The 15,469-nt window shown below is 46.7% G+C and overlaps 1 protein-coding gene across 2 annotated transcripts in view; it reads left to right on the top strand.

Annotated features, from left to right (window-relative positions):
- The window catches only part of LOC138553514 (integrin alpha-X-like), a 1,247,842-nt gene that overhangs the window by 1,072,169 nt on the left and 160,204 nt on the right, over positions 1-15,469 (top strand). For both annotated transcript variants that reach the window (XM_069642543.1, XM_069642544.1), the window contains one exon: positions 4,625-4,703. In XM_069642543.1, coding sequence (XP_069498644.1) covers positions 4,625-4,703 — 79 coding nt within the window. The remainder of the gene's footprint in view (positions 1-4,624; positions 4,704-15,469) is intronic.

The following is a 15,469-nucleotide window of genomic DNA, read 5'->3' on the forward strand; positions in this document are numbered from 1 at the left end:
AAGTCTAAGGAGGGAAGAGATCCACGTCTACCCCTACCTAGACCATTGGTTGATCAGAGCAGTATCTTCGAAACAAGCTCAGATCCAACTAGATTATGTCTGCCACTTCCTTCACAAACTGGGCTTCTCCCTCAATTTAAAGAAGTCACAGATGATACCATCACAGAGACTCCAGTTCATCGGAGCGGTCCTGGACACTTCCCTGGGGAAAGCCTCGCCACCAGAGGTGAGGGTTCAAGATATTCTGCAGATGGCCACCAAGTTTCAAAATGCCCAACGTCTCCCAGCCTTCGACTTTTTGAGGTTACTAGGCCTCATGGCATCCTGCATCTTCCTTGTGCCAGAGGCTCGCCTGAGAATGAGATCCCTCCAGTGGGCACTAAGAACCCAGTGGTCGCAATTCTCAGGAAGAATGACAGATCTTCTTCAGGTCCCGGACAAGGTGGCTCGAGACCTTCAGTGGTGGGCCTGTCGGGAGAACATTTTGAAAGGAGAACTGTTTTGGCAACCATGTCCGGAGATAACAGTAGTCACGGATGCCTCACTCACGGGGTGGGGAGCCCATGGCAACGACTTGACCATCAGCGGTTGTTGGTCTCCATCGGACTCCAGACTACATATCAACCTGTTGGAGCTGAGAGCTATCAGACTAGCACTGAAGGCTTTTCTGCCATCTGTATAAGGGAAAATGTCCTAATAATGATGGACAACACAGTGGCCATGCACTACCTCAACAAAAGAGGAGGCGTAGGATCACTGCCACTGTGCAGAGAGGCGATGCAGCTCTTGTTTTGGGCAATTCAAGAAGGAATCTCTCTATCAGCAGTTCACTTAGCCGGAGAGAAGAACTTGACAGCGGACGCTCTGAGCAGGCAGAGCACAGTGTCCCACGAGTGGGAGATAGCTCAGGAAGTCCTTCAAGAGATCTTCACCCTTTGGGGAACCCCTCAAGTGGATCTGTTCGCCACCAGTATCAACAGGAAGTGCGATCAGTTTTGTTCAAGGGAATTTCCCCCGAGAGGAACTATAGGGGACGCGTTTGTAGTGGACTCTGCGTTTCCACTTCTGTACGCGTTTCCTCCGGTCACTGTCATTCTGCAGAAGATCAGGAGGTTGAGAAGATTCCGGAAGACTATGATCCTAATTGCCCCAGACTGGGCCAGGAGAACGTGGTACCCGGACCTTCTGGACATCTGCCCTCCGATTTTCCGCACAGGGGGTATCTTCTCTCGCAGAAGGGAGGTCAGGTTCTCCATCCAGATATCAGAACCCTCATCCTTCATGCTTGGTTTCTGAAAGGTTGAGATACAAGGATTGGGACCTCCCAGATGACATCATGGAGGTGTTGCTTTCGGCTAGAAGGCCAGCAACAAAGACTTTATACCGCTGCCGTTGGAACAAGTTTTGCAGCTGGTGTAGAGAAAAGAATATCGAACCCTTTTCATGCGGTACATCAATGGTGTTATCTTTTTTGCTCTATTTGGCAAATTCAGATCTTCAAGTTGGTACGATCAAGGGCTACCTCGCAGCGCTGTCGATCTTCAAGCGCACTGCGGAGGAGCCATCATATTTCAAATTACCCCTAGTAATCCAATTTCTGAAGGGGTTAACTAATGTCTATCCCCCAAAGCCGTTCCAGGTTCTCTTGTGGGACTTAAATCTAGTCTTAAATTTCCTGATGGGTACTCCCTTTGAACCACTCCATTCTTGTTCATTAAGATTTCTCACCCTTAAAACAGTCATACTAGTGGCTTTGACATCTGCCAGAAGAGTGAGCGAATTACAAGCTCTAGCTTGAAAACCTCCTCATACAATTTTTCACAAAGACAAAGTTGGCCTACAAGTGAAGCCTAATTTCCTCCCAAGGGTAGTCTCTGAATTCCACATCACTCAGAAGATAACCTTACCTTCATTCTATCCTCCTCCCCATCCAGGGAAAGAGGAAGAGAGGCTACATAGGCTGGATCCAAGGCGAGCCTTGATTTTTTATATCAGCAGACTTGCCATGATAAGGCAAGCAGACCAACTGTTTATAGGTTATGCAGGACACAAATTAGGATTGTCAATCAAAACAACTTGCCAGAGTGGCAGAATCAAATGCCGGTTTTTCATGCAGCCCAGTTTCTTTGATCTCTTGAAAACGTACAACAGATCAGCTGTGGTAATAGAAGAAAGTGCACCTATAGGCAACAACAGGCTGTGCTCTTCGTTGAGCAGAGGTAGATCATGTTAATTGATTTGCAAAGTAATATCATTGAGATCATCAAGCAAGGTGGGGAAAGCTCTGCTGGTTAGGCTGTCTGTCTATTACCTCTATGCCAGTGGAACCATCCCTGTCATTTCTTTTACAAGAGGAACTGGGGGGAGCAAACAAATAGACCTGCCTGAGTCTTCTTTGGGAACTTGGAATCTCAACCTTCTGTTGTCAAAAACAGAGCACTGCCCAGGCTCATGCCTCTCTCTTCTGCACAATTTAACAGTTATGTTCAGTCACTTCATGATGGATTATTTTAGCCATTCTAGAATGCTACAAATTGGCATGGAAAGAGCCCCCTCAACACCTTAGGGCTCATTCAACCAGGGGTATTGCAGCCTCTTCGGCCCTCCAAAGAGGGATACCGATTCGAGACATATGTGCAGCTGCCACATGGTCGTCCGCACATACCTTTACAAACTTCTACAATCTGGATTCCTCCTCTAGCCAGGAGACAAGATTAGGCAAAGCTGTGTTACACTCTGTTCATTCTTAAAGGGAAATATTCCAATTTTACTCCCACCTCCGTTTACACACCACTGCTATGGGATTCTATCAAGATAAGGAATACGTCGGAGGACACAATCCCTTCGCAGAACAAGTTACTTCTTACCTTGTAATGTTCTTTAGATGGGATCTTCCTCCGACGTATTCCTTATCGCCCCTCCCATCCATCCCCTCAGTAAAACTTCCCTTGTAGTTGCAGCTTACGCTTCTTCAAGGCCAATAACCAATTTTTTTTAAAACTTTCGGTTTTTATTCGCATTTTTTAACAATACAAACCGGTTTGTTGCAAAAACTGATTAACCCCTTACCCCGCCACTCCCCTATCCCCCGTCCCAACACCGGCCCACCCCCCATCCCCGTGTCCGGACCAGAGTTTTCATCTAGGGAGACTCTGAATGGTCTCTCTGTATCCTGTGCTTAGGAGATGATGCGATTAGTGACCATGTCTCCGACTGGCTTGGAGCCGCCTTTCCCCGGGTCGTGGGTCCCCAGGTCAATTACCACACGTCTCAGGACTGGACCCGCTCCACTCGGGCCGGGATCTTTGCCTCGGAAACAGTGAACGTCCCATACCCAGGACTGTTGCACTCCATACTAGTTTGTAAGGAATGAGCCAGTGTCATTGTTCACCATGGCAGTCAGCTTGTCCATCAAAAACATGTTTTTCCCCTTTTTCATCCAATCTTCCTTGGAAGGGGTTTCCGGGCTCTTCCATTTCTGTGCCAGAGCTACTCTGCCCGCCCTCAGCATTGTCTCCCACATCCGTGGGTATCGGTATAATTCTGTGTCCTCCGGGGGGAGCCCCAACAGCATCGTTAGCAGGTTTAGTGGGAGGAGATCCTCTTTAACGTCCGCAATCCAGCCCCTCACTGACCCCCAGAAAGCTTGGACTTTCGGGCAATGCCACCACATGTGGCTCCTGGAGCCTGCCTGTCCACACCCCCTCGGGCACCCTGGTGACACCCCTGGAAACATCTACGACAATTTTACTGGGTCCCTATGCCACCCCTGCAGAATCTTAAAGTTATGTTCCATGTCTGAGGTGAATAATTCCCATGGAACGCTATTTTGAATATTCTTGACCAGGCATCCTCTGAAATCTCTTCTCTTGCCAGGTCATTCCAGAACGCGCGGAAACTCCTCCTTCCCTGGAGGTCATAAGTATTTAAAATTTTGTACATACTAGATACCGCTCCCTTCCTCGAAGTTGCCGCATCTAGGAGCTTCTCGAAGGGGGTTAACTGTCTCCTCAGGTTTACACCCCATGACTGGTCGCAGAGGATGCCCTTAAGGCAAATGTATTCGAAGATGCAAAGCGACCCTTGTCCGAGAGCGTCCCTCAGCTCCTCGTAGGTTAGGAATTCGCCCTCTCTGAACATCTGCCCTGCCCATTTCATTCCCATGTCTGGCCAGGTCTGGGAGTGCCGGAACCCCTTACTACCCAGATTGAGAGGGTGGCCCCAGACACAGCTACTCTTAAGCTTCAAAACGGAACTGAGCAACGGACGCTGTGCAAGTCTATTTATACGCACGATCACATCTGCGCCGATACAGAGGCTGTCGAGGGACACCAAGTCGAGGGACGTCGACGCGCAGCGCCCTCTACTGAAAAATTATTCAGAGGCCAGCAAGCTAGAAGTAATCTATCAAGATAAGGAAAACGTCGGAGGAACATCCCATCGAAAGAACGTTACAAGGTAAGAAGTAACTTGTTCTTCAGTCACGTAATCCCAACAAGAGTTGTTCTCAATTCTTGACTCAAATTTGTGCACGGAGGTCCAGAGCAGTTGAGCATGAAACAGCATATGCTTCAGGTTCTGTGTATGATATGAATAAGATGATCTTTCCTTATTTACTTTTCAGCCTTGATGAATCTACAAAATATATCAATTTCTCTGAGAGTGATCAGGAGATGAGGAAAACTGTGGAGCACAGGTTCCAGGTGAGAATACTTAAATGCACATTCCATTCCACTATTCCTGAGTTGTACACATGAGAGATTGGATAAACAGCAATATTGTTGTTTTCCAAACAAAACACTAAGCAAAGACAAGAGATTAAAACCAAGAACAAATTCAGGTTTTCCAAGGGAGAATTTGGAGCTGAAGCAAAAAAGTACAGTTGGAGAACCACTCTTCACATCACTTTCCTGCTCTCCTGACTAACACCATCCTGTTTTATGAGTAATACATGTTTGTAAACAAAGAGTAAAACTATGATAATCTCAGAAATGTAAAATATCTATTTTTGCCCAAAATGTCTATTTCTTTTCAGTTTGTGCATCAAAGAGTAAACCATCCTGTCATTTTCAATGCGATTCTTGAACTCACTAATATCACATGGCATTATATCAAACAGCCTCTTTATAAATTCAATAAACCTGTTTTACACTGCAAGGAACTATCATCATAAAGGACAACTACGGTCACACCAAAGTTACTCTTTTATAATATTGAAAAACAAAAGAGGAAATTGGTGCTGCTTGGGAACCGATATTCAAATTAAATGAAAAATTAAAACTGAACTCCTGTCCCTCCAAACAGGCCAGCTATCCCCTACTTTCTCAGAAACCTCCACATAAACCTTTCTCAGCAATGTTCTACTCCCACACTAGTCCAGTCACGCTACCTTACACTTCCATAAACACACATACCACTTGAACCACAATGGCTAGCTCTTCCAGCCCACTGAACTTCGCATATGTTAAACTTGAATCTGCCTTCCTAGGCCATGAAAAATGTTATCTGACCAGTCCCATGACACCCATTTTGTCGGTGTATGAAACTTTATCAATCCACTGTACCTGTGTACATGTGATAACAACCTGTGCATGTAAAACAACCCTTGAATTGTTGTTTCTTCACCTTCTGTTTGTATTCTTTGCTATCCACTGAGGCTTGAAACCACACTTCACTTGATGACAATTCACTTCTTTAACCTCAAATTTGACATCATTGTTAACTATTTTGTACCTGCACTATAACATGTAACAGCCGTTGACTTTTTGAAGTAGCTTTGCCGGGAGTTGGCGCTTTACAAAACTTCCACATTCAATAAAATAAATAAAGCAATGAACAGGGAGAACCTTGATGGACATCAAAGTTAAGGTAAACTAGCCAAGATGTTCTGTGTCTATGAGGAAGCCTCAGGGTTAAAAAGGAGTTGGCGCTTTACAAAACTTCCACATTCAATAAAATAAATAAAGCAATGAACAGGGAGAAGCTTGATGGACATCAAAGTTAAGGTAAACTGGCCAAGATGTTCTGTGTCTATGAGGAAGCCTCAGGGTTAAAAAAAATGTAAATTAAATGGAGTTCTTATATCGTGCTTCATGCCGCAGACCAGCCTCTGAGTGCGGGACCCGGTTTTAAACCCATGCGCTTGGCGTTGTCTTGCTTCCAAGACAACACTTTGCCCCTAAGATTTCCTAGGGTACATGTTTAATAATGTAATCAAACTATAATTTGGCTTCTCATCTCATGGTTTATGTTTTTTAAAGTATAATTCATAGCTTCTCTCACCTAAACATCCCATTTCATACCATATCTTGTACCCTGCTTATCTACATCCAAAATGTTCTTAGTGTCTTACACCACCCTAATATTAAAGTACATGTGGTTCCCTGTTATCCCTCTCTCCCTAATGGAAAAACATACATGTTTTTCATAATTGTTAAAATTTAAAACCAGACATGCTGTCCTACACATGCACCGCCAATTAAAAACATGTATAATGTGCCATTCATGATCTTTTAGGACCCATTTGCTTTCATACACTCACATGCGACATCCTTCCCCCTTTAAGTACAGCAGCAGTGCATGTCGCTCAGAAAAATCAGGAAGAGCCCCAAGTAAATGCTGGCTCACTGTTTCTAGCCCCACTATAACAGGTCTGCATGGCTGCAGTTTCATCCGCCCACTTCTCTTCATCTATGCAAAGAGACCACGTCGACTTCCCTTCCCGGAGAGAATTCCTGAGCATGCTTTAAGAACTTTTGGACCTCTTCAGATCTTTGACAATGATATTAGGGATCAACGGTTTCTTGTCCACCCCATACTTGTATACTATTGCTCTTTATGCTGAGGTATTGTGCCACCTGTTGTGTTTTTGTCCAATCGTTCACTCGACAGACTTCTAATATTGCACTCTTCAGTATAATATTCAAGCCCAAGGGTTGTACACACCCATAAGAGGTGCCAGGTCGTGCACATTCCTTCAAAGGAATTCTAACTTTCAAGAGAAAGCTTGTACCACATCCGGTGAGCTCATTTATAAAACGCATCACACTGTGCAATTTTCCTGTGTGATGTTCAAAACGTTGTGCCCCCGTTATTCCTAAAGTTCATCCTGCTTTGTCGGTTTCTTGAAATATACCTCTGTTTCAACCGTATTTTGGAAGGGATACAATCAAAACAACTTGCCAGAGTGGCAGAATCAAATGCCGGTTTTTCATGCAGCCCAGTTTCTTTGATCTCTTGAAAACGTACAACAGATCAGCTGTGGTAATAGAAGAAAGTGCACCTATAGGCAACAACAGGCTCTGCTCTTCGTTGAGCAGAGGTAGATCATGTTAATTGATTTGCAAAGTAATATCATTGAGATCATCAAGCAAGGTGGGGAAAGCTCTGCTGGTTAGGCTGTCTGTCTATTACCTCTATGCCAGTGGAACCATCCCTGTCATTTATTTTACAAGAGGAACTGGGGGGAGCAAACAAATAGACCTGCCTGAGTCTTCTTTGGGAACTTGGAATCTCAACCTTCTGTTGTGAAAAACAGAGCACTGCCCAGGCTCATGCCTCTCTCTTCTGCACAATTTAACAGTTATGTTCAGTCACCCCACTGGAAATCATGTAAGCTGGGTGTGTAAGTTTGGTCCACTACCAACAACACGCAAATGTTCTTTAGGTTCTCTTCATTTGTGACAGATGATCTGAGTGAGATGCAGACATACAGGATTGCAGGCAACTTAATTGCCTGGGTTTATAGTAAACCAAGGCTTGCTTTTTCTCAGTGCCAATCAATCTGGCATTAACATACAAAACTTGAGCATAAAAAATATACCTATCTGAAACAGAAAGGCTTCTTAGGTACAAGCAGACATCGGGCCAATGAGGAGGGCACCAAGAATGGGTTAGTGCCTGATAGGAGCCGAACCCCTGGGCCATGCAATGCTCCGGATCCCAGGAAGTAGCTTCTATACCTCAGACCCATCCTACGTCACGTTCAGATTTAGATGCCTGTCCACTGAAAGCCAACTGTTGATGTCCTTTCTAGCAAATAATTTGGAATAGGTTGCCCTACTGGTTAAGGTATCTGTGGGCTTCTTCCATTGATAGTGACTCCCCAAAACCATGTACGCTGGAGAATGGTAACCTTACACAGGACCCCATTTCCTTGAATGTATCTGAGCTAATAATGCAATAAACTCTTTTTTTACCTCTTCAGGGAATAAGCCGTAAGCACTTCTGAAATATATTTCCTTTTATTGTACTTTGAAAGAATTGCATGTCTGGCCTTTGCTGTTTCAAAGGAGAGAAGGAGACCCCCAAAAATAGAGGGAGGGGGAGTGAGGTTGTAGTGGGAGAGATACTAGCCTCCCAGGATAAGATGCCCCATTTGAAGTTTAGTTTTCGTCAGTTACCTTACATTCCTGGAGACTTTCCAACCTTTGTTTTGAGAAACCCTGAATAAACGTTACGCTGGCAAATCCTAAATTGGTTTCAGCTTGTAGTATTGTCGTACAAGGTTGTACTAATAGTGTCACAGAGCCAAAAGGGCTCTGGTCTGACCTACTCTGACTTACCTCAAATTCAAATACAGTTTACTTTAGAATAAAATCCATGAAAACTCACAATCACAGTATAATACATACAATCTGAAAGAATTCAAATGGAGCTAAGAAATCCAAGATATCAATTGCCATGGTTTAAAAAGAAATATAAGGCCTCATTATGAGAATCGCGCTAAAACGCAGTCATTACCGGCATGGTGGTATTAGCGCGTCCGTACACCCTTGACGCCGCTAATAGCGGCTGACTACGAGTGCGCAAGCACGCGCGAATGCCCATGCCGGTAATGGCTGCACCGCCATGCCGCTAAAGACCCCCCAAATCCTCAATGGCGCCATCACGTGACCCGGCGATACCGCCTCCGCCCAGGAGCAACCCCTTAATAACGGACCCGGCAATACCATCATGCAAATACCGGGTTTGTAATACCGGACCTGGAAGTAACATCATCGTGCCAGAACGGGAAATGCGCCGGGGGCCATCTTAAAAACACAATCAATTGCAATCCTCATAACATAGCACTGGTACAGAGTGGGGAGCAGGCCCAATCAACCCATCATGTCCAAGGCGACCCGTAAATCCATCACCCGCATGCGCAATAAGCGCTTCTCCGACAAGGAGCTTAATATGCTTGCGGACACGCTGGCAGCCCATGCGGATGAGGTGTTTGCCAATAACTTCCAACGCGAAGCACAACTGCGCAAAAAGCAAATATGGGAGGAGGTGGCACGGAAGGTGACTGCGGTTGGCACCACCATCCGAACAGTGAAGGACTGCAAAAAATGGTGGGAGGATCTATGTCTCCAGGTGCGCAACATACTTGCAGCCAACCACAGGGAGGCCATGGCTACAGGCGGCGGGGACCACTCACCCACCAAATTGATGCGATGGGAGGAGACGTGCAGCACCATGATCAACATGGAATCGATCGAGGGCTTTGGAGAAATGGAGACAGGAGTGCCGACTTCGGGAGATGGAGGTGAGTGTCCCCACAAACCGCAGAGTACCAAAGCATGGTGTAGCACAACAGATGTGAAAGTGAACCGAGCCAATGTATGGCCCATCATACACACATATTCAGATCCATGTCCAGATGGTGGCCCAAACCCTGGCACAATGAAATGCATGCTGCGTGCCAATCCCATTACCAACAGACACCCAACACACAGGGATCAATCACATGTCACACATCATGCAAACCGTAATACAACGGTATGCCACCTAGTACACATTAGTCCAGAAAGGAGAGTGCACGGTGTATGCCAATATGCCCCCCCCCCCACATTGCAAGTACCCTGAGTGTCACATCTACAAGAAAGCAATGCATGACATGTGAAATACTGAACAGCACCAAATCATGCATCTTGCACGTACCACCATCCCTGATGCCCTGCATCTCTTGTTCCCCCACAGGCACAGATGCAGAAAGTGAAGGCCAGGAGTCTGCCCCAAAGGCCAGTACATCCCCAAAGGGAACCAGGGCCAGACAAGAAGGCACTGGACCTTCCACCTCCAGGCCAACACCAACGCCCAGAGTGCAACACAGGCCAGCAGTACAGGCCACCCCAGCACAGAAGGAGACAACACCAGCCGACGACACAGTCACAATGGAGTCGTCAACTCCTGCAGATGCATAGGGTGATGGAAAGCAGTCAGCTGCCACAAGTTCCATAGGGGAGGTAGCAGCCACTGCCCCCCTCAGCGACGTGGAGGGCCAAGCTGAGGAATTCCTAGAAATGGAAAACAACATCCCTGTAGTATGTCCCCATGCACCAAGCCCCGAGGCCACCCCCCTGCACTCCACACAGGGCACACCAGCATGCCCCATGCAGGAACATGGCGTTGTACTCGGGAGTCCGCATCTGTCGACCACATCAGAGGGCAGTCCAGCAATGGGCCACCCTGCCACTGCACCATCCACCTCCACAGCCCCCACTAACATGGAGGCCCGCCTGACGAGGGTTGAGGCCCGCCAGGACAGTATGATTGAACTGGTCCGGCAGTATGTGGTGGAGGGAGAACAGACCCTCTGTAAGATACGGGAGGCAAATGCAGCTTCTATAATGGCCATGAACTCAAACACCATTGTCATCAGAGACAGTTTAGCTGCGGTTACACAGGTCCTTGGCAGGATTCTAGAGCATATGCAACAGCAACAACCTGCGTCGGCGTTCGCACAGACGTCCACCTCCACCCCATCCACTACACCTGCCAGCTCGACTCCCTCAAGTCATGTGCGCATGACCAGGCGCAGCGCACGCCACACGGACATGCTGCCCCAGACATGAAGAGAGGCCGGAAATAGCAGGATCACCCTGCATGTGCTAACTGCCACCTTGCTAAATTCACGAATAGCACATTGTGTGTGGGATGACAATGGGTGAGGGGGAGGTGGTGTTGGGGGTTTTGTGGGGGGTATGGGATGTTGGGGGGTGTTGGGGGATGGGGAGGGTGTGTGTGAGGTGGGAGGGTTCAAGCACAATATTGTTAATTTTCAAATACACCCGTTGTGTTCAAAATCATTTCATGACTGGACATTGTTCATTTCGTGTGTGTTTATTCAATTCATGACAGCGCACAGTGCCCAACTCCCCACACACCCTGTGTCCATATCCACACGATCCCAGTGCCCAGCGTAGTACTAACACAGACCCATCAGCATCCCTGTGCTTCAGAAGAAATCATCTATCAGTGATTGGCGCACAGCACGGCCATCCTGTGCATCGCGAACTGGCAGGGGTGCTGCTCCTCCTCCATCATCCTCATCCTCACCCGGTGCATGCAGGTAAATGTCAGGTGGCAGTGGTACGTTTCTACGGATGCACATGTTGTGCAGCATGGCACAGACCATGGTGATCTTTCCCACCTTCTCAAGCCCGTAAATGAGTGCTCCACCAGACCTGCTGAGACAGCGGAACCATGCCTTCAACAGGCCAAAGGCCTGCTCAGTCACAACACGGGTACGGGTATGAACCCGATTGAACTCCTCTTTGTGCCTGTTCTGCGGGTTCTGTACAGGGGTAAGTAGCCACGGCTTCAAGGGATATCCACCATCACCTGCATGGAGGCACAATGAGGCATGTGTTAGTCGATATCTGACCTGACACCTTTAGTAATCACTGCCATGGCAGCAGCTATTCGGTGTTGACATGCACATGTCTCTGGATGCATGCACGCAGGTTCATTTGACGCAATGTGTACTGTACTATGGTCTGTTGGTGTGGATTGCGTTGTCCAGATGATGCAGGGTGTTCACTTGCATGCTGATGCAGATGTACTGTGGATTCAGGACAATGTTTTAACACCCATGTTGGTGATGTGTGGTACTCTGTATGTGTTCCCAATAGCGGCATAGCCACAGGTGTGTTCATTTTTTGGCACCCATCGCTTGACATTCCCATGGTGGCCTGCTTGTACGCCTGGCATATTGTCATTGCTGTGCAGCATTGGTCTTATCTATTGCATTGATGTGTCATGTTCAGGTTGGGATGTTCTGGGCTACAGTGTTTTGCTGTATGTGCATTGTCCACTCACCACCCAATCTCACCCAGGTGGAGTTTGCATCCCCCCCAATCTCACCCAGGTAGAGTATGCACCCCCCCAATCTCACCCAGGTGGAGTATGCACCCCCCCCAATCTCACCCAGGTGGAGTAGACATCCCCCCAATCTCACCCAGGTGGAGAATGTGTCCTCCCCACCCCCGGTCTCACCCCCCTACCACTGCACTGCCATAGGCCTGTCAGGCAATTTACCAAGCAGCCAGGCACGCCATCCAGCTTGTCGCTCCATGTAGCAGGGTAGCGAGCAGTTACGCAGCACCATGGCATCATGTGTGGATCCGGGAAATCGGGCACAACAATGTGTGATCATCTTGCTGGAGTCACATACCATCTGCACATTGATGGAGTGGTATTCCTTGCGATTGCGGTACACCACCTCATTGGCATGAGGGACCACCAATTCTACATGGGTGCAGTCAAGGGAACCAACGCAATTGGGCATGCCTGCCAGTGCATGGAAGCCTACTTTAGTGTCAGCGAGCTCCTGGCCAGTCCGTGGTAGGGATATGTGGGTGCTTGCATGCTTCAGGAGGGCATCCAGCACTTGGGTCAGCATGCGTGAAAAGAGTGGTTGTGATATGTCATGCAGCTGGCCCTTTGTGTGCTGGTAGGTGCCTGTGGCCAGGAAGTGAAGCACAGACACTACCTTCAGTAGAGGGGGGATGGCAGTGCGGATTTCTATCAGGCTGACAATGTCGTTGTGTATCATGTCCACTATGGTGGTGATGGTGTCCCGGTCCAACCGGTACAGGGTGTGGACCTGCACATGGGTTAGGTTGAATGGACTGGCTCTGTTGCGAGGGATTGGTGGCTGCCTACGTGGTTCCACTGGCTGCACTTGCTTGGCCTGTCTCACCCTCCTTCTCCTCCTGCGTCTCGTCTGTGCTGCCTGTTGTTGTTGTTGTAGTTGTTGTTGCTGGTGTAGCAGTACAGGCATGTCCTCCAGCCCCAGGATTGCAACAGCAAATGGGATCATTTTGGTGTCGGAAGGGGTGTGGTGTTTGGCTGTGCGTCTTTTGTGTTGGGACATGCTCCATTGCCTCCACCTGTGGTGATTGTGTGCACCTGTGGCTGTTGGCTACACTGCAGGTTGCTATTTACGGGTGGTCCGCAATGCCTGTAATACTGCCATCGTGCAGGTCCTATTTACCGCCTTCGGGATGCCGGTAAGTGCATGCCCGTTTGACTTGTGTTTGTCCACCTGTTAGCGGCATCCCGGTATTACCGCTGCGAAGGGGCGCGTGAACGCTCGGATGCCGGTAAGAAGGGGCACGGTACGGGCGGTAGCGGTATTGCCGGGTTGTCGGCTCGTAATGGCCCAGACCGGTAATCGATGCCGGTAATACCATTCCGCCTTCCTTTTTTATTACCTCCTTGCTCGTAATGAGGGCCATTGTGTTTACTAATGTTTACGACCTGTCTCAGGTACAGCAATACCGACCACTTGATCAGTTGGGTGTTATCCCTTACAACTATTATAAAGATGGACAACATTGACTAAAATCTGCTCTTCTTAATAATGGAGTAAGCATTTTTGACCTAATTTGAGAATAAGCCACACAAAAGACAAAGTGCAAAATATCCTCAAATGGGGCATCATATAATCAGTGTTTATCTGTTACCGAGCCTGACCAAGTGGCTGTCACCTTTCTAAGATGGATACAATTCAACCTTGCTCTTGTGATGATACATCTCTCATATTGATAGTTGGTCCAAATTAAATACTGTTGATGATGAGATAATTAATCTGTAAAGAAAGGGTTTCATTATTCTGACTTATCATCGACCTCTCAGTATACTGTATTGCACAGTCCGAAGTAGTTTTATCAAATTTAGGTGTTGCAGCTAAACATGTTTACTTGCATGACTGAAACCGCTAATATGCAGCATTTAAAATATTTGGAAATTTCTGGAAAAATGGGTGTAAAACTGAAAAAATATTGAAACAGGAACTCTATACAATCCTATTTCGAATGAATTGTGACCTCCAACGTATTCCACATCTTTGACAGCTGTGGACATTACATGTCAAAGATGAGGAATATGTTGGCGGAACATCCAGTCGAAAGAACGTTACCATTTGGTAAGTAACTTGTTCTTCAAATAGATGTTCCTACAACGTATTCCTCATCTTTGACATGTAATTTCCACAGCTGTCAAAGATGTGGAATACGTTGGAGGAACATCCAGTCGAAAGAACGTTACTAGTTGGTAAATAACTTGTTCTTCTTCACCATAGATGGCTGGCTTCACTGCGGTTGACGTGGGTACGAGTAAAAGCACTACCCACCTCAATGTTAGCCCTGTGAGACAACATACTCCATTATTTTTTTCGTATAGGATGTACAATCGGCACCTTAGAACCAAACCTGGTAAGTATTTCCTTTAGAAATCCTTTCGACCAATTAGGATCAAATATTCATATTTATTTGAAGAAAAGGGATGTCAATTTTGATCACAAATGATTTACAAAAACACTTTTACAAATGGCAGAGGTATTTGACAGAAGGATACCTGTACAATAGCAAAACAATGAGACCAAGTACTGAGCCATTTTTGAAGGGTGTGAACAAAGTGGGACGTATACCATGGACAAAACAAAGCAAGCAATAAAACATTAAAAAACAGATGATTTAAAAAGATAACATAAACCTAGGGGCAAGTTGTTCACACTAAAGATGAGTACTGTAAAAATATACAAAATTACGCCATTACATTTTTTCTCATCAATTGAGGGAGTTGTGGGAAAATCTACGGAGTATGGGGAGAGGGCAAGGAGAGCTCCCTCTTTAGCAACTGAGCGACGTTTAACTGAGCTTTGAAGAGAACCACAGTTGGGTGGGCTCTGTTTGGGATTGGCAGTGGGTTCTAACAGAGCAGGATGCTTAAGGAGAAAGAGTGGAAGTGAGAGAAGTCACTGAGGTGGCATGGGACAGTGAGATTGAGTGCTGAGCAGGAGATGGGGGAACAAGAATGTGAGTAGAGAGATAATTCAGTCAGACAGCTACTAAGGAGAAAGACTATGGATAACTGTGTTGTCTAGAAGAAGTCAATTGAAAAAGGCTCGGTTTTGCATTGAGTGCCAACATGCATGTTATCGGTAGGAAAAAGACAGGTAGCACCTGGTTAACTTGTAGAGAGTGCAGGTAACAACGTTGCTGACTTTCTCTAGAGAGAGGAAGGAGAAGAAAGGAAGGCAAAGGAGCAGACATAAACAATACTAGTAGAGTTTACTGAGGACATGGCAGAGATTAATGTTTTCAGAGAGTGGTGAGTACACATTGCCACATTTACCAAATGTTGAAAAGATTAATATGAGAAGCAGAGGTTGTGGTAGTGATGAATTTTTGCAGTCGGA

This window comes from Ambystoma mexicanum, unplaced genomic scaffold, assembly GCF_040938575.1.
Source record: "Ambystoma mexicanum isolate Mex_15411 unplaced genomic scaffold, UKY_AmexF1_1 Mex_scaf11, whole genome shotgun sequence".
Classification (NCBI taxonomy): domain Eukaryota; kingdom Metazoa; phylum Chordata; class Amphibia; order Caudata; family Ambystomatidae; genus Ambystoma; species Ambystoma mexicanum.